General features: G+C 35.6%; 2 protein-coding genes and 1 pseudogene across 2 annotated transcripts; 2 read left to right on the top strand and 1 right to left on the bottom strand.

The window, feature by feature from the left end:
• Positions 1-2,713: 2,713 nt before the first annotated feature.
• Positions 2,714-4,610, top strand: LOC143590321 (BURP domain-containing protein 6-like; annotated as a pseudogene).
• A 15,490-nt stretch (positions 4,611-20,100) lies between these two features.
• Positions 20,101-22,782, top strand: LOC143590326 (uncharacterized). Its single transcript, XM_077070838.1, has 2 exons — positions 20,101-20,345; positions 22,239-22,782. Exons 1-2 carry the CDS (start codon positions 20,146-20,148, stop codon positions 22,657-22,659), a joined length of 621 nt encoding a protein of 206 aa, XP_076926953.1. The 5' UTR covers positions 20,101-20,145; the 3' UTR covers positions 22,660-22,782.
• A 428-nt stretch (positions 22,783-23,210) lies between these two features.
• LOC143590319 (uncharacterized) lies at positions 23,211-25,856 on the bottom strand. The gene is made up of 4 exons (XM_077070834.1): positions 25,821-25,856; positions 25,021-25,183; positions 23,325-23,887; positions 23,211-23,222 (listed from the first exon to the last, which is right to left on the bottom strand). The coding sequence occupies exons 1-4, from the start codon at positions 25,854-25,856 to the stop codon at positions 23,211-23,213; spliced, it is 774 nt and encodes a 257-aa protein (XP_076926949.1).
• Between the last annotated feature and the right edge of the window lie 1,589 nt (positions 25,857-27,445).

Raw genomic sequence — 27,445 nt, 5'->3', positions numbered from 1 at the left:
GAATTCCTCATACTCCTCCATCCCTTTTCGAAACCGAGTAACACCCTCTGCCAAAAGGGCAGAAAAGTTACAAGAGTTCAAGATCAACCTGGACAACAGGGAATCACCCTCCATCTTGAAAATAGTATCACGAAACCCTAGATGAGCAAAATGGGCTAATGCATCGGCACAAACTTCGGGATCTTTGAAACTATCCCCAACCTTGACACTCCACTCTGGCACATAAACTGCATTCACATCCAACCCTTGAACGACCGGCATCTCAACCTTCTTGCCAGTCGACTTCTTCTTCTTGGAAACCACCAACCCCTGCTCTTTCTCAACCTCCATAGTTGGACCTTGGTCTTCAGAAACCTGAATGTCATCACTAACCTCAACTGGTACATGAGAAGATGAGGTACCAACAGACTTCAGCAAACGTCGTGTGGAACGACGAGTGGAAGACTTTGGACCAGCGGTTTTAGTGAACCCTTTAACGTCTGGCACTCCCACAAAATCACCACTTTCAAAACGACCCTCCTTCCCTCAAACAACCGAATCTTCCCTAACAACAGCCGCAGCATCAGTGAACCCAAAATCCGAGGTGTCATCACTTTTCAAAAAGTCTAAGGCAGACATAACTACAAAGCACTAAGGAAAATCATTAGCAAGCGTGTCAACAAAACAAAGCAAATACGGGACAAACAAATGCATACCCTTATTATCCCTCATAAGCACGGGATCCCGATTAGGCTTATCCCACAATTTGCTTATTCCTAACAACACAAGAAGGTGTTCGGGAAGGGGGCGAAGACGTGACGGACAATTTCTAATCGATTTCAAAAAAGCTTCATTTAACTCAGATTTGGCCGGCTCTGGTTCATTTAGAACAGCCTCGGGTTGTCTCCAAACGGGTTTAAATGGAAGGATAGAATCGGAAACAAAGAAAAAACGGTCCTTCCAAGAACCCGAGGGTTGTAACCGCCGAGGAGACCAAACACGTATCAACCTTGGTATGTTCAAATGTATACCAATCACCGTTTTTCGCTAAGCGAAAGAAACAACGAAAATTCAACAAGGAAGGATCATAACCTAGGGCTCTACACAAAACCTCAAAATGCAAAACCCTAGCAAGCCCTAAAGGATGGATTTGACCGAACGATATACGGTAATATTCCAAAAAATTCAAAACGAAAACCGAAAAAAGGGTGTCGGAGATTGGAAAACTCAAAATGACGGCAATATAAAGCAATAAAGCCCGCCGGACAACGATCGATCGAAGAATCAACCGACGGAGCGACCGGTTTATACTTTAACCCGATTCCCGACTCAATACAAAACGATTCAACCTATTCTTGGGTTAATCGGGAAAAACTGATTGAAAGATCCTTTTTGGCAACCATAATTTTGAAGAAAAATGAAGGATCGAAACTAACCTGATAGAGGATTGAAAGGAACTTGAATGTGTGTTTATGATGATAACTTTAAAAGAAATCTGGAAGAAAATGAATAGTTATCCCATTGATAACTATTAATAAAAAAACAGTTATTGGGAACCGCAATATGGCAGTTACCATCACATCAACTGTCATGTCAGTAATTCAAAAAACAACCAAAACTGAACAAAGTCTCGAAGCTTACAAGCCTTGCAGCCTTTAAGCAATAAGACAAAATGTGTGCAAAAGTTAGAAGCCCTTGAGCTTACCTCTCAAATCCCTCTGACTTGGGGGACTGATGACGGGGTAGCCCAAGGAAATAATAAAATGGCTGGAACACATTAACGCTAAAAGGGTTAAAAGGTTAAAAGTTTCATTTCCCGCCCAAACTTATGTAAAGAAGTACCCACGTGCTACAGTACAATGTCAAATCACTGTTCACATCCTTGTCCCCTGTGAGCAAAGGAAATGCTCAGATAAAGTATTATTATTTTAATTATGGACCAGCGGTCCAAACCTTCCCGCCCACAAAGGTCAACTCTCTAGGCAAACTGGAGGGGAACTAGTTTAGTTAACGAAAGGTTTAAGTCTCTTCTCCTATATAAGAAGACTTAGCCACAAACAAGAACACAACAAGATCTGGGCAGATAACATACTCTCCCTTTTCTTCTCTTCTTTCTTGAGAAATATGCTTCTTGCTTATTTTTTTCTTACTTCAATAACTTCATAGCTTCACCAAGAACATCATCCTAAAACTGATTCCAAACATCACGGTTCTTGATCTTCGGTGAGCTATAAAAACAAACAACTAACTAGTGAACCTCCTTCTACGTGTTGCAAACGTAGAGGGACACCACGACCTGCGTTAGGTTAACCTGAACCCTTGAAGCTTGTTAGCCTAACCAGTCCATTCACTATCATTGGTCTTATCTTTGTTGTAGCAACAACAATCGTGTTTAAGCCTTAAATTGGCACACTCTTTCACAAAACATCGTGTCGTTTGAACAATTGATTGTAATGATTCTTAACTTATAAAACAAAATCTTTGGTCTATTTACGGATACTATTTTCCGCAACATAAAAAGCATACTCGTCGTTTTTTTTTCTGTTTCTGATTATCGGATTAAAAATTCGAGAGTACAATCAAAAACCATAATTTGAAAGTGATATGACCTTATCGTGGTCTTCCCACAATCCAACTTCACATTTCCCTGTCTCTTACTATATTATACTCCACTTTATAAATAGTTCATGAATCTCACTTGAAACATCATCAAAATATCTCTACATGTCCTCCAATGGAGTTCAAGCTTCTCCACGCATATACACTTCTTTCTGTAAGTATATATCTTTCATTAACAACATAAACTTAAATACTCAGACATATATATATATACACTTCTCGCATGAACTTGTTTACTGTTATTATATATAATTGCTACAATGAGTTTATGTATACTTATTTTCCACTCATAGATATAACTTATATAGAAAATGAGAAGGTAAGTGTTCATGGTTGTGTTTGAATTTGGTCATTAATTTGGTTTCATGGTTGTTTTCTCTTTTAATTTCGGTTACTCGGTTTAGGGAGTTTCAAACCATATAGAACGGTCTTTAAAGAAAAAAAAACTGACCGACTGTAGGGTTTTGAGATGCAAATGTTTATTATTTTTCTTGAGCATTTTTTAATTTTAAGTTGCACTATAAACATGAAGTTGATCTAGCATTTACGTTTGAAAATTTATCACTTCTTCATTTTGATCGTATATATGTTGTTTTTTCAATTAAGCTCAAACTAACCATCAAACCAAACCAAAGTCAAACCGTTAGTATCGGTTTTGTTTGGTTCGATTTTAATTTTCTCACATGTTACTAACGTCTAGGCTCAACGTATTAGAGCTATTAATGGTTCAGCTATAGTTTGTCTCTCATCTTTACCTCCATGGTTTCTTTTATTGTACCATGTAAAAATATTAGGAACAATATATTTGATGCATTTATGTTTGATCAACTTACAAAATAACAAATCATCTCTATATTTAGTTATAAGATCAACGTATCAGAATAATATGTGAAATCTGAAAGTCACATAATTAGTAGTTTTAAACTTTTAATACCATATTCGAGGCATAAAGTTAATTTGTTTTATTAATTTATGATTTAGTTATCAGGTAGCACTTATGGGAAGTCATGCAGTGACTCCAGAAGTGTATTGGAAGTCCGTGTTACCAAACAGTCCTATGCCAAAAGCAATTAATGATCTTTTATCATACACTAAAGGTTGATCTTTTATTTTGTTATATCTTTAATTTTGTAACTTTTATCAACTTTTCATAAATGATTTTGTTAATTTTCAGCATGGGATGATGGAAAGGCAAAAGTTTCCATAGACACTACATCTATGTATATCAAGCTACAAGATCAACCCAAACAACCTTACCTGTATGTCGCATCCATGTACGAGTTAAAACATCAGCCCCTACAAGATTATTATTGGTGGAATCGTGGATCCAAGAATGATCTAACAAGTAACCCGATTGTAAAGTTACTATTCTCGGAAAACAGCTTGCATCAAGGCGAAGAAATGAAGTTACATTTCATGAAAAACGACCAAAAAATGCATTGCTACCCAAAAACATCTCTGATTCGATACCATTTTCGTCAAAAGATCTTCTCGAAAGCTACAATAGGTTTTCGGTTAAACCCGACTCAATTGAAGCTGAAATCATAAAGCAAGCACTTAGTTTATGTGAGCAAGAAACATTTGAAGGTGAGGAAATATTTTGTGCAACTTCATTAGAATTCATGATCGATTTCACTACTACAAAATTGGGTAAAACGGTGAAAGTGCTTTCAACTGAGGTGAATAATAAAGAAAGCACCCCATCACAAAAGTACAAAATTGGGTTGGTTAAAAAGCTCGCGGCAAATAAAGTTGTGGTTTGCCATATGCAAAACTACGCCTACGTTGTCTTTTTTTGTCACATAAGTGATGATATTCGATCATATGTGGTTTCTTTGGAGGGTGAGGATGGAACCAAGGTCAAATCTGTGGCTGTTTGCCATACAGACACCTCGAAATGGAACTAGAAACATTTGGCTTTTGAATTACTTAAAGCGACTCCAGGAATTGATCCAGTTTGTCATTTCCTACCTGAATATCATGTTCTTTGGGTTCCATTTATTAGTGTGTGATTTGGGAATGCTTAGGTTGAGCGTTGATGCAACTTATTGCAACTTTGCTTATGTTTAATACTTTATCAGTGTTTGTAATTTAATATGTTTAATATTAATTTGCTGCAGCTTTCAAGCTCATCTAGGTAAAAAGTAATGGGAGTCAATTGTTTTTTTTTTTATTTTCACACTAAGTAGACAACCAAAAAGCATATGAAACTACGTGTCTTTCGCTAAAACAACCTGCAACTCTGATATATTTACAAAACAGATACTTACTATTGATCACACGCCTAGCTAAACCCATGGAGCCAGGTGTGACATGAAATCCTCTCTTTTTTTTTATATTTTGTGGTTTTTATTATAAAAATTTGAAAATAAAATGAAAAACAAATGATGAAATGAAACCGGGAAAATATTAAAACTTCTGGTGAGCAATAACTGAAATCGAACCGAAAACCAACAAATAACCAAAATTAACCAAAAACCGAATTAACTAAAAAATCGATTATTGGTTTATACTTGTACCCTCGGTTAACCGAATCATACCATTCATAGTTTCATATAGTTCATGTATTATACTCACATTTCATGTATGTATACATCCATTTTATGTATTTATGCCTCAATTTCATGTATTTTCAAACAAACTTGTGGCCTATGTCTGGATTTGGTTATAAACCAAAATTAACCGAACCGAAATTCGGCCAACTAACTAAACAAACTGAACATATTCACCAAAAACTAATTGGCTATAGATTAACGAGTAAAATGCCATTTTCATACATATGGTTTGCTTTATCACGCAACTTTAGTACTGTTTTTGAATTCATTGCAACTAGATACTTTACGTTCAAAAACATGTAATTTTAGTATTTTTTTTCTAACCCCGTCTATTTTGGCGATTAAGTCAGGGGTAAATCGGTCATTTTGTATCTTTTTAAATTTCTCATTTTTTTAACTGGAGTTAAGTTCCATTATCATACCTAAGGTTTAACCAACTACGCATCTTCAGTACGTTTTTAAAACTTTTTGCAACTAAACACTTGGCGTTTCAAGATCGTGCATTTCACTAAACGCGCCTATTTTGTTCGTTAAGTAAGGGGTAAATTTAAATATTATTTTTTTTAATTTCTCAGTTCTTTTAATCCCTCTATATCATGTTAACTAAACCTCAATAAAAAATCATTCCTCAAACTCAATCGACAACTTAATCAATATTCAAACTCAATCAGACTTAATCAAACTCAGAATTCGTTTCCACATCATCGCAAAAATGCGATATTCGTCTAGAGTCATGACAAACAAGAACAACACCACTCGTAAACTCATTATGCGCGTCAATACCTTGAATTTCCAAATGATTCATCCAATTACAATATATGTGGTTTAGACATGGAAATGGATGTGAAAATTACACTAGATTTTTGTCCACAAGATAATTTATCGATTAGGGTCAGATGGCTATTACGTGGCAGCCAGAATTTACCAAGTTTAGCCCGAACCACTTCTTATTTACTCATACCCACTTGATTCGGATGTAACTGAAGAAGATAGACAACAGTGTTTCATCCTTGGTCAACAACGTGTTGCGAGTATATCTCGACTCTCAACTTTTGGCTCCGTCTTGCTTCACTATGTATCGGGTTTAAGCCACCAACAAAAAGGTTTAAAAGTGTTGACTTTCCCGCTCCATTGGGTCCAACGTTAGCGACATGTGTACCTTTATCAATCCCAACATCAACATTAGATAACCTATCCACCCTTTATTATATATCTCGTAGTTTTTACAATAAAAAAATTAAAAATAAAAAGATAAACAAAATTATAAAATGAAAATTGTGCAGATATTAAAACTAGGGGTGAGAATATCCGAAACCAAACCGAAAACTAACTTCTAACCACAACTAATTGAAAAACCAAATTAACTGAAACGTTTGTCATCGCTTATATTTATACAATTGGTTAAATTAATCTAACCATTCAGATTTTCATATATTTCACTCACACTAGCTTTAGATCACGTGTAACACAAGGGATGATTTAAATAATTAAGTTACAAATAAAGTAATATATAATCTATATAGAAAAATGTATGACATCTATGCTTGTATCATTATACATGAATTGATTTTATTTATTTTACAAAATGATTTTTTTCAAAAAAAAATGAACTTAATAAATAAAATAATGCACGTGCAAAAACATACCCAAGAACACTCCATCAATTGAAAATTTATTCTCAGTATCATACATGTATAATTGAAAGAAATTTGGTTACAAATCAATTTCAGAGAATACTTTTCATATAATAAAAGTTTTGAGCTATACCATGAAAAAAGTTTTAGTTTGAGTGGCTTCTCGACTTTGTCAATTGATAAAAAAAAAGAGCATGTAAACCCATTCAATTTTGTGAATATTGTCACACCCAGACCAAAGGCGTCAGAAAATGCCGAAGTGTAACGATTGCCCATAAGCGCATGACACTAATTAAAGCGACAATATTTAACAAACTTATTTCATTTCACATCATCGAAAATGTCACATAACAATATTCAAGAGATAGTCAATACAAAATATAACAAAATATAGCAATTCAAACATTATTCATTTTTGCTAATAACTTAAAGGTCTTGACATTCATTTTCTCCATAAGCATCAAATCAACCGAGATGTAAACCTGTAACATTTTATAAAATAAAGTTTGTCAACACAAAGGTTGGTGAGCAATTCATAAGTTTCAACAACAATAGTATATAGTAAGAAAAGCCACAAAACTAGTATACGAAACAATAAATAAGAGCTATAAACTTGGATAAAATAGTTATCGCTAACAAGTTAGCGACACCCAACTATAAAGGGATGCCAAATAGTTTAAGATTTTATAGTTATCGTTAATTGCATTACGTTAACGACACCTTGCCATGAGGGGTTGCCAAATGGTCTAGGATTTATAGTTCCACCATCCAAAAGCGATAAACACATAGGCAAATAAGCATAGAACACCAAATCGAGCAATTATTCAAGTAAGTATACAACAACGTTTGTGGTTTAAGGCCCAAGTATAAAACATTTAGTTTAGATAAGATGAAATGTCACCCCCAAAACAAAAGATAGAAAACGGGGTATGAAGTTACTCACGTTCAAGTAATAAACTTGAAAGATTGATTATTTGGAGATTTGCCGGAACGACGAGTTAACGTATGAAGCCTAGATAAAAGAAAGTCTTGGATTTAGAAAGGTTGTCTTGAAGATCTTTAAATAAAATAATTGTTGCAAAAAGTAAACAATTAAAGTTCAAGGTTTATAATGTAACTTTTTAAGAATTTATAATAATAACCCTTTAAAAATAGAAGTTTGCTCGAAACCGGGTTAAAGTATCTAACCTTAATATTTACTTAACCTATGTTAAGTAATAAGGTGAGAAAATGCTAAATGCAAGTTCCTTTGGGACAAAGATACTAAAACGGGTCTTTAACGAGTATTCAGGTCTTGATAATTGGTCAAACCCAAAGTCAACTTTCCAAAATAATGAATGTTATGAGATAACTCAATAAAACTTTATAAGAATTAACCAAGTATGTAGATCTATTGTTTTAGAACTAACAACGTGCGTTAAGAGAGTGTTTGGTTTTGTCGGTCCAAACTATGTTATGAGATCAAGTTGATCCAACATTTCCAAGTACTTAAGAAAATAATTAAAATCATTTTGTAAACTATTTTTAGAGAAATATACAAGTCTTGATAGCTAAAAACACACTTATGTGTCTTAAGCGAGTAAAAATCGGATTGGTTCGTTTTCCATCTCACAATATGTTCCTTGATGGTTTCCACATGCCCAAATATCATAGATCTTGGATAATAATTTATAAATGAAAAATATTTAGGTTTTACAACTAAAAAGTTAACAACAAGTCTTAAGAAAAAGTTTCGGTTTGGTTCGGTTTCATCTCCCAACGAGTTCATAGATGGATTCCACATGCTTAATATCAAAGAACTTGTAAAAATTATTTTTGAAACTCAAATCTAACATTAAACATGTTTAAACAACTATTTTAACAAAACTAGTAAGCAAAAGTTCGGTTCACGGTTTGGACTATTTACGGTTAAACCGAGGTTTGTCTCTACAAACCCCCACCATGGAACTTCATAAATATGACAAAAAAAGCTAAAAAGAGTAGAAGTTAGTCATGGTTAGTATGTGCGAACAAGTTATGTGTGTGTATATATATCAAGAACACGAAGTCCTTCATGAAGCCTTGCCTTACGAGGTCCGAAACTTAACCAACCAGAGTCGGAGAAGTAACTACCAAAGGTAACAAGGGGTGTGTATTATATATATATGTTGTACCACCATATTCAAGTAATAAGAATTAGTTAGAACAAGGTTAGTTTTTAGTTTGACCTTAAGTAGTCAAAATAGCAAAATGGTGAAGGTGAATACTTGGATTTAAGAAAGATTTTGGAGAAGATGAACAACCAAAGTGGTGTATGGAGCCTTGCTTTTATAATGGTAAGAGTATGGTTCATACAAGTAGGGTAAAGATGCATGTGATGGTTGAAATGGTCAAACAAGTTTTTGGTAAATGACAATAATAGTCCCCCAAAGTTTGGTTTAAGTCATTTTTAAGGAATTTTAAGGACCAAAATGGATGTTTTCAAGACCCAACAAGTGTAAAACAATATTGTAACACAAAATACATTATTTTGATTATATCATAAGCTTTGGTTTACAAAATGGGTCGGTTTACATGATAAACGAATACAAACGAAACCCAAAATTGACGAATGTCACAGTATCCCCTACTTTAGGAAATTTCGTCCCGAAATTAAGATGACGATGATGATGCAAACAAGTGTGGATACTTATTCTTCATTGTGTCTTCTCGTTCCCAAGTGAACTCGGCGCCACTCCGTGATTCCCATTGAACTTTGATTAACCGAATACGACTACGCTTGGTTTTTTTCTCGCTGCGATCCATGATCTCAACGGGTCGTTCAACCATGATCATCGACTCATCGACATGCACTTCGTCGAGAGGTATATGGAGATTACCCTTGGTTAAGCACTTTTTAAGATTCGAAACATGAAATGTTGGATGAACACCGGCAAGTTCTTGCGGTAATTCGAGTCGATAAGCTAATTTCCCAACACGTTCAAGAACTTTGAAAGGACCAACGAAACGATGAGCTAGCTTACCCTTCTTTCCGAAACGGACTACCCCCTTCCAAGGAGATACTTTTAGAAGGACAAGGTCGTCAACATAAATTCGATCGGTTTTCGCCGTTTGTCGGCGTAACTCTTTTGACGACTTCTAGCGGCTAAGAGATTTTTACGGATTTGATCATGACATCGGTGGCTTCTTGAACCATTTCGGGTCCCGTGATTTGAGATTCACCAACTTCGTTCCAACTAATCGGAGGACGACATTTACGACCGTAAAGAGTTTGGAATGAAGCCATTTCGATTCTAGAATGATAACTATTGTTATATGAGAACTCAATGAACGGGATGTAAGAATCCAATTCCCACCGAAATCGAGAACACATGCTCGTAGCATATCCTCAAGTGTTTGGATCGTACATTCGGATTGACCGTCCGTTTGAGGATGATAAGCGGTGCTAAGATCAAGACGTGTTCCCAAAGCTTCTTGAAGTGAACGCCAAAAATGAGAGCTAAAACGAGCATCACGATCAGAGATGATAATCAATGGTAAACCGTGTCGACACGCAATTCCCGGACATAGATTTGAGCAAGCTGCTCGACAGAATACTTCTCGCGGATTGGAATGAAATGAGCGGATTTGGTCAAACGATCGATGATCACCCAAATACTATCGTTGCCTTTTTGGGTTTTGGGTAATTTGGTGATAAAGTCCATAGCAATATCTTCCCATTTCCAAACGGGAATTGGTGGTTTCTCGAGTAGGCCGAAAGGTCTTTGATGTTCGGCTTTGACTTTTGAGCAAGTAAGACACTTAGATACAAACAATGTTACGTCCTTTTTCATACCCGGCCACCAAAAGGTAGCACGAAGATAAAAAAAAACTTATCCGCACCGGGATGAACGAAAAAATGCGAATTTTGAGCTTCGTCGAGTATACAAGTACGAAGGTCATCGCGATCGGGAACCCAAAAACTATTGAGAAAGTACAAAAGACCATCGGGTTTAGTTTTGAGTTGAAGTTCGGCTCCAAATGACATTTCGTTGTACATGATTCGGATTTGAAGATCGGTTTGAACAACAACGCTTAGAAGCAGAACGGATTAAACATTAACCTTTCGATTTAGGGCGTCGATGACAACATTCGCTTTACCGGGATGGTAGCGAATTTCGCAATCATAATCACTAAGTAATTCGGTCCATCGTCGTTGTCTCATGTTGAGATCTTTTAGGTCAAAAATATGTTGAAGGTTTTTATGATCGGTAAAAACCACACATTTTTGTACCATAAAGGTAATGTCTCCAGATTTTGAGAGCGAACACCAAGTTCAAGATTGTGAGTCGTATAGTTCTTCTTGTTGACCTTAAGTTGTCATGATGTGTATGCGATGACTTGACCTCGTTGCATGAGGACACAACCAAGGCCTTGATGGGAGCCATCGCAAAATACTATAAAATCCTCGTTTCCATCGGGAAGGGTTAGAACGGGAGCATTGCAAAGCATGTCCTTGAGAGTACAAAAAGCTTCTTCTTGCTTCGAACACCAATCAAAAAGTTTTCCGTTATGGGTGAGAGAGGTAAGAGGCAAAGAGATCTTGGAAAAATTCCGAATGAAACGCCGATAATATCCGGCCAAACCGAGGAAGCATTGAATTTCCGTGGGAGTCGTTGGAGTTTTCCAATCCTTAACAGCCTCAATTTTAGCGGGATCAACATGAATACCTTTTTCGTTTACGATATGTCCCAAAAATTGAACTTCCTCTAGCCAAAATTCACCTTTGGAGAATTTGGCATAGAGTCGTTCGTTTCTAAGGAGCTCGAGAATGGAAAGAAAATGATGCTCATGTTCGGCTTTAGATTTAGAAAAGATAAGGATGTCATCAATAAAGACAATAACGAATTTATCAAGGAATGGTTTGCAAACGCGGTTTATGAGGTCCATAAATACCGCGGGTGCATTTGTTAACCCGAAGGGCATAACAAAAAATTGGAAGTGTCCATATCGAGTACGGAAAGCGTTTTTAGGAATGTCTTCTTCGCGAACACGCAATTGATAATAACCCGATCGAAGATCAATTTTGGAGAAACAAGTTGCGCCTTGAAGTTGGTCGAATAAGTCGTCGATACGTGGCAATTGATAACGATTTTTAATAGTAAGCTTGTTAAGTTCTCGGTAATCGATGCACATACGAAACGAACCATCCTTCTTTTTCACGAAGAGAACGGGAGCGCCCCAAGGAGAAGAGCTTGAACGAATGATGCCTTTATCGGAAAGTTCTTCGAGTTGGTTTGATAATTCTTGCATTTCCGACAGGGCTAGACGATAAGGAGCCTTGGCCACGGGCATCGCGCCGGGCACAAGATCGATTCAGAATTCAATTGGAAGAACGGGAGGAAGACCGGTGATATCATCGGGAAAGACATCGAGGAAATCACAAACAATGGAAATATCTTGGATTTTCCTTTCCTTTTTGTCTTTTGTCACCGAGAGAGTTAAAAACGGAACGTACTTTTGGCGTAAGTACTTTTGCAATTGAGCACACGACATGAGATTAAGCCTTCGAGGCATTGCGTTGCCGAATACCTTAAGAATTTTACCGTTGACAAGCGGAATACGAATGAATTTATTGAAACAAACGAGTTAGGCACGGTGCAAAGACAACCAATCCATGCCTACTATGACATCGAAACTTCCCATTTGCATCGGGATGAGATCGATGGAGAATTTATGCTTGGAAAGGATGAGAGAACAATCGCGCACGACAGAATTGATGGTAATAGGATTTCCATTGGCGACTTTAACAGAGAACGGTCAGGAAAGCTTAGTTCGAGGCATAGCAAGTTTCGACTCAAATTTCAAAGAAATAAAACTTTTATCGGCACCAGTATCAAATAAAATAGAAGCCAAATGATAGTTCACCAAAAACATACCGTTCACGACATCGTTCGCCACTTGAGCTTGATTTGCATTCATCATAAAAGCTCACCCTTGGTTTCCATGGTTCACTTGTGGTGCTTGTTGGGGAGGTGGATGTGGTGCTTGGATTGCTTGGATGCGTTGAATGATTGGTGCATTGAGTTGGGGAAGTTGGGGTTGGTAAGTTTGGACTTGGTTGGCAAAGGTTAGGCATGGGCAATTGTTGCGGAAATGGTTAGGGTCACCACAATTAAAGCAAGCTTGGGGTTGTTGAGGTTGGTTTGGTGGGTAAGGTGCATATCGGGTTTGAGATTTTTGGGGAAAGGTTCTTGGTTGGTTAGTTTGGTTAGGTTAGGTTCGTTGGGTGGATCGGCATGTGGTGTGAAGATGGCCAAGTCGGTTACAAATGGTACAATGGCGAGAAGGCATGTTTGGTGGGTGGTGAAGTTGACAAGTGTTACATAGCGAGGCGTTACCAACATAAGGTTTTCGATTTTGGGGAAGGGTTTGGGTTTGTTGTTGTGGTTGAGGTTGGGTGACGGCATAGTTTCGGTAGTTGCTTTTTGGGTTTCTTGTTTTTGTTGTTGTTTTGTGACGAGATAAGTTGAAGTAGTTGATGGCTTGTGGTGCGTGTTCAACCTTGGCTTGGGGAGCGGGCTCGGCTTTGGCTTTCTCGGTCGTTTTCTTAATGGTGAGGGTACCCGATTTCACGTGATTTTCCGACAGCGCGCCGGCAAAGTGATGGCATCCTTGAGGATCACGGGTTTGCTACTCATAACAGAGTCCCAGATTTGCATAGGTAGACCCCCATATATTTTTCAAGCTCACGCTCGGTCGGGGTAACCAAGTGCGGGACAAGGATGCTCAACTCGTGAAATCGGAGCGAGTAGGCGGCATTATCACCACTATCTTGTTTTAGGTTCCAAAATTCTTCCTCAAGCTTTTGGAGCTCGTGTTTGAGACATAATTTCTTCATCATAAGCGCCTTGAGATCTGCCTATGGAAAAGCCATAGCCACATCCGAACCATGGAGGTGCATAACACTACCCCACCATGTTAGAGCGGTTTTCTTAAACATGCTTGAAGCGAAATTTGTCGTTTTCACTTTGGGGCATTTGCTATGTCGAAACACACTCTCAATCGATTCGAACCATTGCAACAAAGTAGTCGCGCAATTGGTTCCAAAGAACTCGGACGAGTTGGCACTAGTAAATTGCTTAAGTAGGTAAGATGCGGGTTTGGGTTCAACGGGTGCGGGTTGGGCATCTTGGATTTGGGTTATAAGTTCGGGAATCACAGCGGCCATTTGTTTGGCGACGAGAGTGGCCATATGTCGGGTGGTGTTCTTGCGCGGTTGGCGTATTAGCGGAGGCATGCTAAAATTTATAAAGAAAATGTGATAAGTTTTGGGTAAAAAGAAATGAATATATGAGTGTGTAAAATAAAATAAGATATCATTTTTTTTTATTGTGAATCCTAGAGTTAGTATGGAGAAGATGTTAGTGTTAGATAAATATAAAACTTTGTATATAAGTAACAAAACCGTAAACAAAACGTTAATGATTTTGAGATGGTTAAAGCTTGAAAAGTTTGAAATTTTGAGATTTATAGAGTCGGAAAATCGTGCATGAACCACCATGACTTGATATTACAACACTAAAAGTTTATAAAACACCATGTTTGAGTCTAAACGTGTTCACGAACCAGCGCGAGTTTTTCATGTTTTAGACTCAAATAACAATAATAACACAATAAATCGAGATACAACGTCATGTCAAAACACTAGTCCACGAACCACCGTAGTTCTATTGTTTTAACACCGAAAATTTGGATGGAGACCGGAACGCTCGCATTCGACTACCTAAAGAATTGACATATATAACATAATTTATGGCCTAGAAAACGAGCACTATAACTCAACCATCCCAGGTAAGTAAATCACCTTCGATCCTTGGAATCTTTTTGTCAAATGGTCATTTTATAATGTCTCGTTTTCTATGATGGCTACAAACCTGATATAAACGAAACCTTTAAGGGATTTGAAACAACGGGATCCAAGTTAATCTTGTAATCCATAAAACACAATAAAAATCTACTTTTGGGTTTTAAGGTAACGATACCTTGGAAATACTATGAAAGTGTGTGTATGTGAATATTTAAACTATTGGTGAATTTTATACAAGTTTATAAATAAACATGCGATATGAACAATAAAATAGAGTAAACACGTATGAACACACGTATAGGATCCTAAACATAACAATTCCAGGTCAGTACGTCTAACCACCTATCCTAATTGTCATGGCTCTGATACCAATCTGTCACACCTCGACCAAAGGCGGCGGAACATGCCGAGGTGTAACGATTGCCCATAAGCGCATGACACTAATTAAAGCGACAATATTTAACAAACTCATTTCATTTCACATCATCGAAAATGTCACATAACAATATTCAAGAGATAGTCAATACAAAATATAGTTGATGCGTGTGCACGTGTGGTAGTAAAATATAGATGGAATGATTTGCTTTTGCACAAGATCGTGTTTTAATTTTATAAAAGTGATTTCTACAAAGACTAAACACACACGCAAAATAGGCAAGTGTACCTATCGTATATGTATAATAGTATTGGTAAGAACCAAGTATCGATCCATGGACACAAATGCTTCTAATGATAAATCGTTGTTTTATTTTGATCGGAGGTTTTAATCATTTTGAGGTAAATTTTTGAACTTTTTATAAAATATAAATACTTATATATAATATATAGGTGACCAAGACGAGAGATTCTAAACGAGTAGTTCAATTACGTGAAGGTTACCATCTAAGATCAAGAATCCACTCCATTTTAGCATTGATAATTAATATTCAAACATGTGATAAACTTGCCATAGCAATATATGATAGATAGCTCCTTAAGCCTTAAGTGAGCATATTTGGCACTAAGGAGGTAACATGCGCATTTTTAAAGTCTACACTTTCCTAATGTCATGCTACCTCAATGATGTTAATTTAAGTTGGCAAGTAGTTTCGTAAAGTAGAAAGATTAGGATTGACTTCGATTTCTCAAATACCAATTCTAACAATTTCGGGTGGTTGTAGTTTAGTCACACAACCTCCCCTTGGTTGATTAATGTAGGTTATAATTACACATTCTGTTAACATATGATTTCTTTAACTAGCATGATATCCTAAGCAAAACCATTTTCGGATTACCAAGACTTAGAGAAATACATCATAACTTATATCTCATCATTTCTAAGTACAATATAAGGATCCATGTTTCGATAATATATCAAAGTATTTCTATCTTTCAAGAACATGAATCGATCATAAACGTTTGCCAATATAATTGACAATCACCAACTTTGAATTAGTGATTTAAGATGGTGAAACAGTTCTCATCAAAAGATAATTGTAAGATAACCATGTACTTTACTAGACTACACCACATGTTTTAAATAATTATCAAGTAAAACAAAGCTTCTTCATAGATTTTAGATGGTAAATGGAGTTTAGCTCATAATTAGCATGGTGATTAACATTAGGATGGATGATGATAACAAACACATGATTAAACTAGAACAATCTAACCAGATGTAGATGAATCTTCCTTCTTAATGATGATGATGATGGTTGATGATGAAGGTTGATGGTGATGACCTCCAAGCCTTCAAACTCTTCACTAAATCTTCTATGTGAGTTTTAGTGTGTGTTTTTATAAGAGAAAACCGGATAGAACTCTTTTCAAGGCACACCAAATGAGTGCAACATGAGCCACTATTTATAGGCAATCTGGAGTGTGAGGCACGGCCCCGTGCTTACGTAGGCACGCCCTCGTGCTTTTTAGTGACATGTGCTAATTCTTTTTGTCGTTTCTGAAAGGTAAGCACGACCCCGTGCTTTCAGAAGCACAGCCCCGTGTTTTCAAAAGCACAGCCCCATGCTTTCAGAAGCACAACCCCATTCTTTCTGAAGCACAACCCCATGTTTTCTGAAGCGCAGCCCCATTTTTTGTTGTTTTCTTGGGTTTTCTTTGGTTTTTCTTTGGTTTTTCATTCGTTTCTTCGTTTGAAGCTTGGATTCACCTGAAAATACATTTTAACATGATAAGTAGTTATTTTAACTATATTATACGATAGAAGTTGCAGTTTTTAGAGATTATTTGATGTTAAAAAGATGTATATTTTATATACATCAATAACAATTCAAATATTGTTCATTTTTGCTAATAACTTAAAGGTCTTGACATTCATTTTCTCCACAAGCATCAAATCAACCGAGATGTAAACCTGTAACATTTCATAAAATAAAGTTTGTCAACACAAAGGTTGGTGAGCAATTCATAAATTTGAACAACAATAGTATATAGTAAGAAAAGCCACAAAACTAGTATACGAAACAATAAATAAGAGCTATAAACTTGGATAAAATAGTTATCGCTAACAAGTTAGCGACACCCAACTATAAGGAGATGCCAAATAGTTTAGGATTTTATAGTTATCGTTATTTGCATTACGTTAACGACACCTTGCCATGAGGGGTTGCCAAATGGTCTAGGATTTATAGTTCCACCATCCAAAAGCGATAAACACATAGGCAAATAAGCATAGAACACCAAATCGAGCAATTATTCAAGTAAGTATACAACAACGTTTGTGGTTTAAGGCCCAAGTATAAAACATTTAGTTTAGATAAGATGAAATGTCACCCCCAAAACAAAAGATAGAAAACGGGGTATGAAGTTACTCACGTTCAAGTAATAAACTTGAAAGATTGATTATTTGGAGATTTGCCGGAACGACGAGTTAACGTATGAAGCCTAAATAAAAGAAAGTCTTGGATTTAGAAAGGTTGTCTTGAAGATCTTTAAATAAAATAATTGTTGCAAAAAGTAAACAATTAAAGTTCAAGGTTTATAATGTAACTATTTAAGAATTTATAATAATAACCCTTTAAAAATGTAAGTTTGCTCGAAACCGGGTTAAAGTATCTAACCTTAATATTTACTTAACCTATGTTAAGTAATAAGGTGAGAAAATGCTAAATGCAAGTTCCTTTGAGACAAAGATACTAAAACGGGTCTTTAACGAGTGTTCGGGTTGTTGGTTCGTGTCTTGATAATTGGTCAAACCCAAAGTCAACTTTCCAAAATAATGAATATTATGAGATAACTCAATAAAACTTTATAAGACTTAACCAAGTATGTAGATCTATTGTTATAGAACTAACAACGTATGTTAAGCGAGTGTTCAGCTTTGTCGGTCCAAACTATGTTATGAGATCAAGTTGATCCAACATTTCCAAGTACTTAAGAAAATAATTAAAATCATTTTGTAAACTATTTTTAGAGAAATATACAAGTCTTGATAGCTAAAAACACACTTATGTGTCTTAAGAGAGTAAAAATCGGATTGGTTCGTTTTCCATCTCACAATATGTTCCTTGATGGTGTCCACATGCCCAAATATCATAGATCTTGTATAATAATTTATAAATGAAAAATATTTAGGTTTTACAACTAAAAAGTTAACAACAAGTATTTTAAGCAAAAGTTTCGGTTTGGTTCGGTTTCCATCTCCCAACAAGTTCATAGATGGATTCCACATGCTTAATATCAAAGAAATTGTAAAAATGATTTTGAAACTCAAATCTAACATTAAACATGTTTAAACAACTATTTAAACAAAACTAGTAAGCAAAAGTTCGGTTTACGGTTTGGACTATTTACGGTTAAACCGAGGTTAGTCTCTACAAATCCACACCATGGAACTTCATAAATATGACAAAAAATAGCTAAAAAGAGTAGAAGTTAGTCATGGTTTGTATGTGCAAACAAGTTATGTGTATGTATATATATCAAGAACACGAAGTCCTCCATGAAGCATTGCCTTACGAGGTCCGAAACTTAACCAACCGGAGTCGGAGAAGTAACTACCAAAGGTAACAAGGGGTGTGTATTATATATATATGTTGTACCACCATATTCAAGTAATAAGAATTAGTTAGAACAAGGTTAGCTTTTAGTTTGACCTTAAGTAGTCAAAATAGCAAAATGGTGAAGGTGAATACTTGGATTTGAGAGAGATTTTGGAGAAGATGAACAACCAAAGTGGTGTATGGAGCCTTGCTTTTATAATGGTAAGAGTATGGTTCATACAAATAGGGTAAAGATGCATGTGATGGTTGAAATGGTCAAACAAGTTTTTGGTAAATGACAATAATAGTCCCCAAAGTTTGGTTTAAGTCATTTTTAAGGGGTTTTATGGACCAAAAAGGATGTTTTCAAGACCCAACAAGTGTAAAACAATATTGTAACATAAAATCTATCATTTTGATTATATCATTAGCTTTGGTTTACAAAATGGGTCGGTTTACATGATACACGATTACAAAAACGAATACAAACGAGACCCGAAATTGACGAATGTCACAGTATCCCCTACTTTAGGAAATTTCGTCCCGAAATTAAGATGATGATGATGCAAACAAGTGTATAGTATACTAAATTAACACATATATGTATAGTATACTAAATTAACCGAAAAAATAAATAGATAGATTTAATCATATATTTATAATTTATAAATTTATATGAATGCAAAAAAAAAACCAATAGATTAATGGATTTATTTTTTTAAAAAATGGATCAACTTTTAAGCATATATTTATAATTAAATGATTAAAAAAATTAATTCATAAATTGAAATCATATTAGAGTTTTTTTTCATTTACAATATTCAACAATATACATAGTATAATATGTTAATGATAACATTTAAAATCATATTCTTTTCAGTATTTAACAAACATGATTTGTTGTTGATTTTTTTATTTCACCAAATATGTTGTGAAATATATTCTAACAACGTATTGTAGTATAATATGTAAATATTTATTTTTATAAAAGTGTATAGTTATAATATAAAAAGACTTTTAAGAAAAGTGAATAATTTAATTATGTTATAGATATAATATAAATGAAGTGTAAAAAGGAAAGTGAATAATTATTAATTTATGACATATAAGTTTTGGAGGGATATAATTGTGAGGATTAACCATGAACTGAGTGTACAATTATTTTACCTTATTAGAATATGTAGATTTCATGTATTTTTATCTCCATTTTATATATTTATGACTTAACTTCAAGTATTTTTTTTAAACAAAAACCATAGCCAAAGTCTAGTTTTGGTTATTAACTGAAATTAACCAAACCAGAAGCTGACAACTTAACCGAATAAAACGAACCCATTAACCAAAACCCGATTCATTGGTTATGGACTAACCAATTACTAACAAACTACTTAAAAACTTAAAAGGACATAACGTGTACATAACCACTTAAAACAAGTACCCATTACGTACTTCTATTAATATTATTATTATTATTATTATTATTAGTGAACTTGGTTACATCCAACAAAACCCTAATCCCCAAATGTTTCAATTGAACCTCTGAATCGAATCCAATGGCGTTCAGATCGAAGGAACTGATGAAGAAGATCGTGAGGAAGATCGGCGGCGAGAAGAATTTGGATGCCGGAGTGAAGGAGTCTCTGAAGAAGAGTTTGCCGGAGAGTAAGGTGGTGATGGGCAGAGCTCACCGTGGGATTTACGCCGCCCGGCATATTCAGTTTGGGAATCAAGTCAGTGAGAAAGGTGGAAACAAGTTAGTACATTTACTCTCTGCTTATTATGATATTCATTATAAATCTCTCATTGATTATTGGTTGATTCCTCTGTGTTGATTTGTTTAAAAATAGCGTCTAAATGTGCCACGGTTTGGTTTGGGTCGGTTTTGGGCTAAAACTGGACTAAAAACAGAAACTTTCGGTTTTTGAATTTTTGAAAACTGTTCGGTTTCGGTATTGGTTTTCGGTTTCAGTTGGTTTTGAGCTAAAACCAAACCAAAAACCAAAACTTTCAGTTTTTGAATTCTTGAAAGCCGTTTGGTTTCGGTCTGGGTTGGTTTTGGGCTAAATTTTGGGATAAAGCTGAATCATTCAAATATTGAATTTTTTGAAAACCGTTATAGTCTTCGTTTTCTGTTTTGCTGGCTTGAAATAATAAATTTAGGCCTGAATCATTTTGTTAATTAATAGCGAATTGATGACTATACATTTCGGCTAAAATATTTGAGTTACATATTTTTTAAGTTCTTATAAATTACTTAAAATTATAAATAAAGTATGAAAATCTGGAAATTCGGTTCGGTTGTGTTTTTTTGGATTTGATTACATGCAAAAGCAAATCTGAAGTCTGAACTGTAAGTTCGGTTTTTACAGATGCATAAAAGCAAACCGTCGGTTTTTGTTTTGGTTTGGTTTTTTCGGTTTCATGCACACCCCTATCCTTAGATGAGCATATACAGTTATATGTATATACCTAGAAGGCTATTTGAATGCGGCCTCAGTTTATGCTTTCTTTTGGTGCTTTCTTGACTGTTGTTCACCAGTTAGATTTAAGTTCATTAAATGGATATGTAATATCATTATCTTATCATTCTGTTCTTATCACCTGCAAAATGTATTGAGTTTTTTAGAAGTTTTGATTTAGTGACTAGTTTAAACGACATACAAGACGTTCTAAATAGATATGTAATCCCTGTATCTTGTTTCTTGGATGATGATCATCTACAAATAAGTGATTAGTTTCAAATTTATCATTCTAAAAGTTTGAAATTTTCATATATTTTTTCTCTAAGTTTTAAGTTAGTAGATTTACCCTTTCGGAACATTAGAGATATCATAATTATTCATTTGATAGTACATAGAGTTGGTAAGATGAGTCATGAGTGCCACTTTAGTAATTTGGCTACTTGATAACATGTTAAACCAGTTTCTTTATTGACTTGGCACTCAATGTATATTCTATTTATTAAAAAATTGATGGAGATAAAAACAATTTAAGACATTGCTGACAACGCCGTCCGTGTGTACAGATGAGCAAGAATTGATGAAACTAAGCATCTTTAAATTTTGTTTTCCAATCTTTATTTATAAATGATAATGTTGCCTATACAAAGTGCATGTTGATTGCTAAGTTACCAATGACAGTATGACACTGGTTTAAGAGGTGGGATAACCCCAAATGACTTGGAACAGTTTTACAAGCTTTAATGACTAAAATGCCATGCCCCAAAATAGGTACAAGTACTAATATGTGTGAACTGTGAACCAAAAAGTTGAAGATTAAGTCGGTTCACATGTGGAAAAATCATTGAGATAAAGCATGCAAGACAAGATTAGTCTTGGTTTGTTGTGATACACGATTTTGTGCCACAAGAGTCCTGGGAGTTCCACAAAATATCAGTTTTTTTTCCGTGTGTGATACACGATTTTGTGCCAACAAAAAGCACCTTGTTTTACGGAGAAAAAAATGAACTCTTTCTCTTTAATATGGTAGGGTGAATTTGGGATGGCGAACTTTTAGGAGAATAGAAGATTGTTTAATACAACCAGTTTTAAGTGTTGCTAATGTTTTTGCATACAAGTTGTTTTCTTTTATGGAATATGATACAGAAATTAACTCATGTTACTCTGGTAATATTGTAATATAACAGGACTCGAAGAAATTGGAAGCCCAACGTACAAGAAAAACGTCTTTTCAGTTACATTCTCGACCGCCACATTCGTGTCAAAGTAACAACACACGCACTTCGCTGTATAGACAAAGCAGGCGGGATTGATGAGTATCTACTAAAAACACCATACAAGAAAATGGACACTGAAATGGGGGTTTTATGGAAATCAAAAATAGAGAAAATGTATCAAGAGCTTGGAAACATGGAAGTTGTTTTGTTCCCACAAGAGGAAGAAAACAATCTTGCAGAACAATTTAAAGAAATGAGAATTGAACAACGTGCGGCCCGTAGAGATGCGAGAAGGGAGGCATATGGTTGGAGTCAAAAGGTTGAGGAAATTGAGGATGCGAATGATGATGTTGAAGCGAATCATCACGAGGAACGTGTTGCAAATTCATGAAAAATTGTTTTGAGTTTGTGTGGGACTCGGTGAGTTATGATATCGAGTTGGGGTTGACTCGGGATTTTGAGTTGAGTTGTGTTTTTTGAATTTGTTGAATCAGCTTTGTAATAAGCTTTTTGTATCAGTGGCAGTTATGAAAATAGGGTGAAAAATGTAACTCTCAACTTTTGTTTATGAGAGAACTTAAACCTGAATTCAAACTTGAGATATTGAGGTGACCTCGTTTCGTTAAAAGATGATTCGTGCTGTTTAACTCGTTTAATGAAAAGGTTGACCCACTAATTTGTTTTCAAGTTACACAATTTTAAGTGTATTTGGATTAGGGTTGAAGCTTTTTACAAAAATAAAAGTCATGTCTGACTTGTAAAATTCGACATGCCAACCCGACATGATTGGCACCCTTAGATTAACGTGTCAATTTAACCTGCACTTGAACTCTTGATCAGGTAAACATTTCAATTTGACCTGTAACCAAACCTCTACCAGAAAGGCCAATTTTACAACCTCTTGACAATATCATCACACCCTTTAAAAAAAGAGCTAATTAACTAGTTGTATGTCTATAAATACAAGAAACATTCAAAGTTCAAAACTATAATGCAATGACTTGACCACCAAAGAAAAACACAGATTCTACCACCCAAACAACTGCAATATTTTACCATGCCACAAATAACCACTACCGAGTAAACGCTACAGTCCATAAACAAAGCACTCGAACCCGTTTTCATCAACAAAGCCCACTCTAAAGCCACACCTATAGGGTCAGCATTACCCGCGTGACCCGTTGACCTGTGTTTGACTTCTTGCAAGAGAGAATGCGCAGCCACAATCGTTACATTCGTCACTAGAAGTAGCAAAAGCGGCCTAAAAAGTAAGACTTTCTTTATAACATCACTGCCTACAATAGGGAATCCTGCATCAGCCAATATAACTAATAATGCAACTGTAATGGAACAAACGACTCTGATGTTTTCTGAAGCTGTTATGGCGGGTCGTAACTGTTTAGGGCTGAAAGTTCTATGATGATGGGTTTGTGATTCGGGATTTTTTGATTTGGTTGAAGTGGAGATTAGTGGAGTTTGTTCTGCTAAAGGTTCGGGTTTGGAATATGTTTGTGCAGAGGTTTCAATTATTGTTGCTGAGTTGTCGATTACTGATCGTACATCACTTGCCACATTTTTACCAACAGTTTCTGTGTTCGAAAGGGGATCTTTGTGTTCATCTGCAAAATTTGGTCAAAAAGCATGAAATCAAAGAAATCTACATGTTCAAATGAACTTAAGCATAAATTGTTGGTATAAATCTATTAGGCTTTAGCTTCTCTTCAAGTCTTCGTCTAATCATTCCGTTATTCCTTCGACTTAATAACGCGATTATTATTGTGTTAAATACTTATATGAATATTCAATTGCTTCTTAAATCTCACAGAGACACAGATGACAGAATTGAATTGATTAATCAATTTAAGTTAAATCCACATATAACTCTAGGTGGTAAACGACCCGAGCCTGAGCTCAACTAGGCTTGAGTTTGGATCGTTTTGACTTACGAGAGGTCGAGAGCGAGAGCTCGGCTCATTTCAAGCTCTTGTTCTATAGTTCGAGCTCAGCTCATGAGTTGTTTTTTCAAGCTTGGGTTCAGCTCATTTATTATTTACTAAGCAGTCTATATACGTCTTTAATTACTTTTATATATTTTGAGATAACCTTAAACAAGCCTAAGTTTGGCTGGATCTCCACTGTGTAGTGTAAGATTAATACATAGAAGTCCAAAAGAAGTAAAATTTAAAAATACACAAGGCTCGATGAGCCTAAACGAGCTTCCCATACAAGACTCGAGCTCGAAAAAGCTCAGGATTGGCTCGTTTGCACACTACATGAGATATGTGGATTTAGCTGATTGATTGATACTCACAATATACATTACATCATGAATCAATCAATCAGCTAAATCCACATATCACAACATACTATTACATCATCAATCAATCAATCAATCAATCAGAGATCTAACATATATAATGAATATCACCTTCCGAATCAACAAATCAGTTCATAACTGCAAATGAATCAACACACTCAAGATCTAAGCCTCTAACAAGACACTAATGTAATCCAATTACTATCTTCTATTTCATAATTCAACACAAATTGAAATCAACCACAATCCAGATCTAAAACAAACACTAATCGAATCAAACTACTATCTCCTATCAAAATTTGCACAAACCCGAAACCCGGGTGTTGGTAAAACCCCAGCCTTGAAACCCACCCGGGTATTGGTAAAACCCGGGTGTTGGTGAAATACTATTTTTTTTATGTATAGTAATAATTAGGGGCTCAAACAAATACATACCGGTGAGAATTGGTTCATCAGATTCCAATGGAGATGATGATAAGGACTGAACACGGCCGGTGATGAGAGCCAAACGTTCGGCGCCTCTGTCAGTGATTCTCCGCCGGCGAGCGGCGGAGGCACTGGTGGTGGTTCCGCCGGTGCTTGAAATTTTAAAAGATAACTAACTGCCGGTGTGTGTATGAGCCGCAAGTATTAATTAACGTGTAAATACAAAACCAATTAAATATTAGGGCAATCGCATATATCCCCCCTTTACAAACGTGAAATTCAAAACAGTGTATATTGATAAGTGTTATGATTCTTGACTTGGTGTTGACTTGCTAGGTAAAGATTCGTAAGTTTACTTTAGTATAACTTTAGGTGGTTAGAATGTTTGCCTTTGCTAGCTTTCCTTTGATTATGAGACTTTGTTGTTTGACAAACAAGTTAGTCTATGTTTATCTCTTGATTGAAAGCTCATCATGTTGATTATTTGTTAGTATTAGGTTGGTTGATTGTAATCTAGTATTTATCTTTAAATTCATGATGTTTTACCATGTTATTGCTATCTTATCATGTTAGTAGAGTGGATTCATGTCTAGGCAGTTCTTTTGGAGTGATTGTTCTTGTGTTTTACTTGCTTTGTGTTTATTGAATGTTAGTTTAAGTAGTTAAAAATTCAAATTAAGCTTTACTTGTTCGGTTAGTCATTTACAAAGATTTGGTACTAGAAAATTATCGTGTCAATAGATTGATACACGGTTCTTGCCAACACTTTATTATACACGTCACTCGTCCTCATGACGAGTTGAATTTACCTCGTCCACCATTTCCAAAATGTTTGCCACGACCATGGTTATTGCTATTGTGTTGCGTGAACAAGAGTTTATCTTGATAATCTGTCACAGTTTCTCTTTTAGACTTTATCCTTTTGTCAAAAGTTTTAAGCCTCTCGCTGATATCATCTACGGATACTTTTTCTAGATCCATAAATTGCTCTATTGAAGCAATTATTTGTAAGAATCTATCAGGCATAAAGGTCAAGATTTTTCATTTGCAACTTATCAAACTCAGACTTGATGCTTTGCGACCGTGCTTGCCGCACTTGTGTAGCACCAACATGTCTTGTTATAAGTGTATGTCACACTTCTCTTGCAATTTTACATTTTTCTACTTGCAAAATATAAGGCCCCGTTACCGGTACCTCACATTTGGACGTTGGATTTACTCATAAACACAGTTCTAAATATCAGAGTTAATTAAAACTTTACGCGGAATATAAAACTTTTATAACATTACAATAATAAACCATAACTTGTCTTAAAACATTCTTGTCTTTCAAATTTAAAACATTAAATATAAAACATCATCAGTCTTCAGATGTCAGGCTCTTATTCTTCCGCCATGTGCCCCCGCTCAAGCCAGCTGTCTCATTCTACTCACCTGCGTGCATATTAAAAGTCAGCTACGCTGAGTGAGTTCTAGTTAATCATACATCTACAATACATATACTTACCTTCAATTATGAGTCCGAAGACACATAATAATTACTTACTAATTTACCTTCATTACATAATTTCATACTATATAGTTACTATCATTTTCTATCTCAGATATTACTAGGGTCTGATCCCTCTTTCCTTTGTCTATCTCAGATACTATTAGGGTTTGATCCCTTTCTTGTCTATCTCAGATATTAGAAGGGCCTGATCCCTCTTTACTTCTTTATCTCAGATATTATTAGGTTCTGATCACTTTCTTGTCTATCTCAGATATTAGAAGGGTCTGATCCCTTACTTCTTCATCTTCATACATTCTGTCTTTACATACCCGTAACATACATATACATTGTTTACTCATTCATACATATTCATATGTTGTACATATATCTATCATACACATTCATCTATTACATACATACCTCCCTTGTCAATGCGTGCAATATTTAAAGACCGTTCACGTACCGACAAGCTTTCGTTTACATTCAAGATATACATACTTTAACATATAAATCATACATGGCATACACTTACCATTTAAGGTAAGTGTATTAACTATCACATCGAGTATGCACACAGCCCCGAAAACATAACAAGGAAATGGGGCTAGAAACTCACCTGAACACTGTTACGTTCACCGTTAATTGTTATTCCTTTCTTGAGCTGTGCACGACTAACTGTATAACAATTACACTATCAATTAACTATCACTACTCATATCGTCTTTCTAGTCTTAATTATTATTCTTAATGAACGGGGGTCCGGGGGCAGCGCCCCTGGCAGCGGGGTTCTAGGTGCGGCAGTCCCTGGCGGGGTCCAAGGGGCAGAGCCCCTGGCTGGGGTTAAGCTAATTCGTTATCTTTTATGATCTAGTTCGTTAGCCGATTTGTCATCTGATCAGCATCTGATTCGTCATCTAAATTCGTTATCTGAACATCATGTGA

The sequence above is a fragment of the Bidens hawaiensis genome, unplaced genomic scaffold (genome assembly GCF_021521415.1).
Source record: "Bidens hawaiensis isolate Kalapana, Puna unplaced genomic scaffold, B.hawaiensis_p1.1 tig00038476_1, whole genome shotgun sequence".
NCBI classification, from domain to species: Eukaryota; Viridiplantae; Streptophyta; class Magnoliopsida; order Asterales; family Asteraceae; genus Bidens; species Bidens hawaiensis.
The sequence above is the reverse complement of the archived record's forward strand: the minus strand, read 5'-3'. Positions and strand labels throughout refer to the sequence as shown.

Coding starts and splice junctions, on each gene's coding strand:
- LOC143590326 (XM_077070838.1), top strand. CDS start 20,146: ATGGCGTTCAGATCGAAGGAACTGATGAAGAAGATCGTGAGGAAGATC. Junction 20,346..22,238: donor AGTGAGAAAGGTGGAAACAA/GTTAGTACATTT, acceptor GTAATATAACAG/GACTCGAAGAAATTGGAAGC.
- LOC143590319 (XM_077070834.1), bottom strand. CDS start 25,856: ATGGTCGTGGCAAACATTTTGGAAATGGTGGACGAG. Junction 25,184..25,820: donor TTTTGGAAATGGTGGACGAG/GTAAATTCAACT, acceptor ACCGGCAGTTAG/TTATCTTTTAAAATTTCAAG. Junction 23,888..25,020: donor TGATGAACCAATTCTCACCG/GTATGTATTTGT, acceptor CAAATTTTGCAG/ATGAACACAAAGATCCCCTT.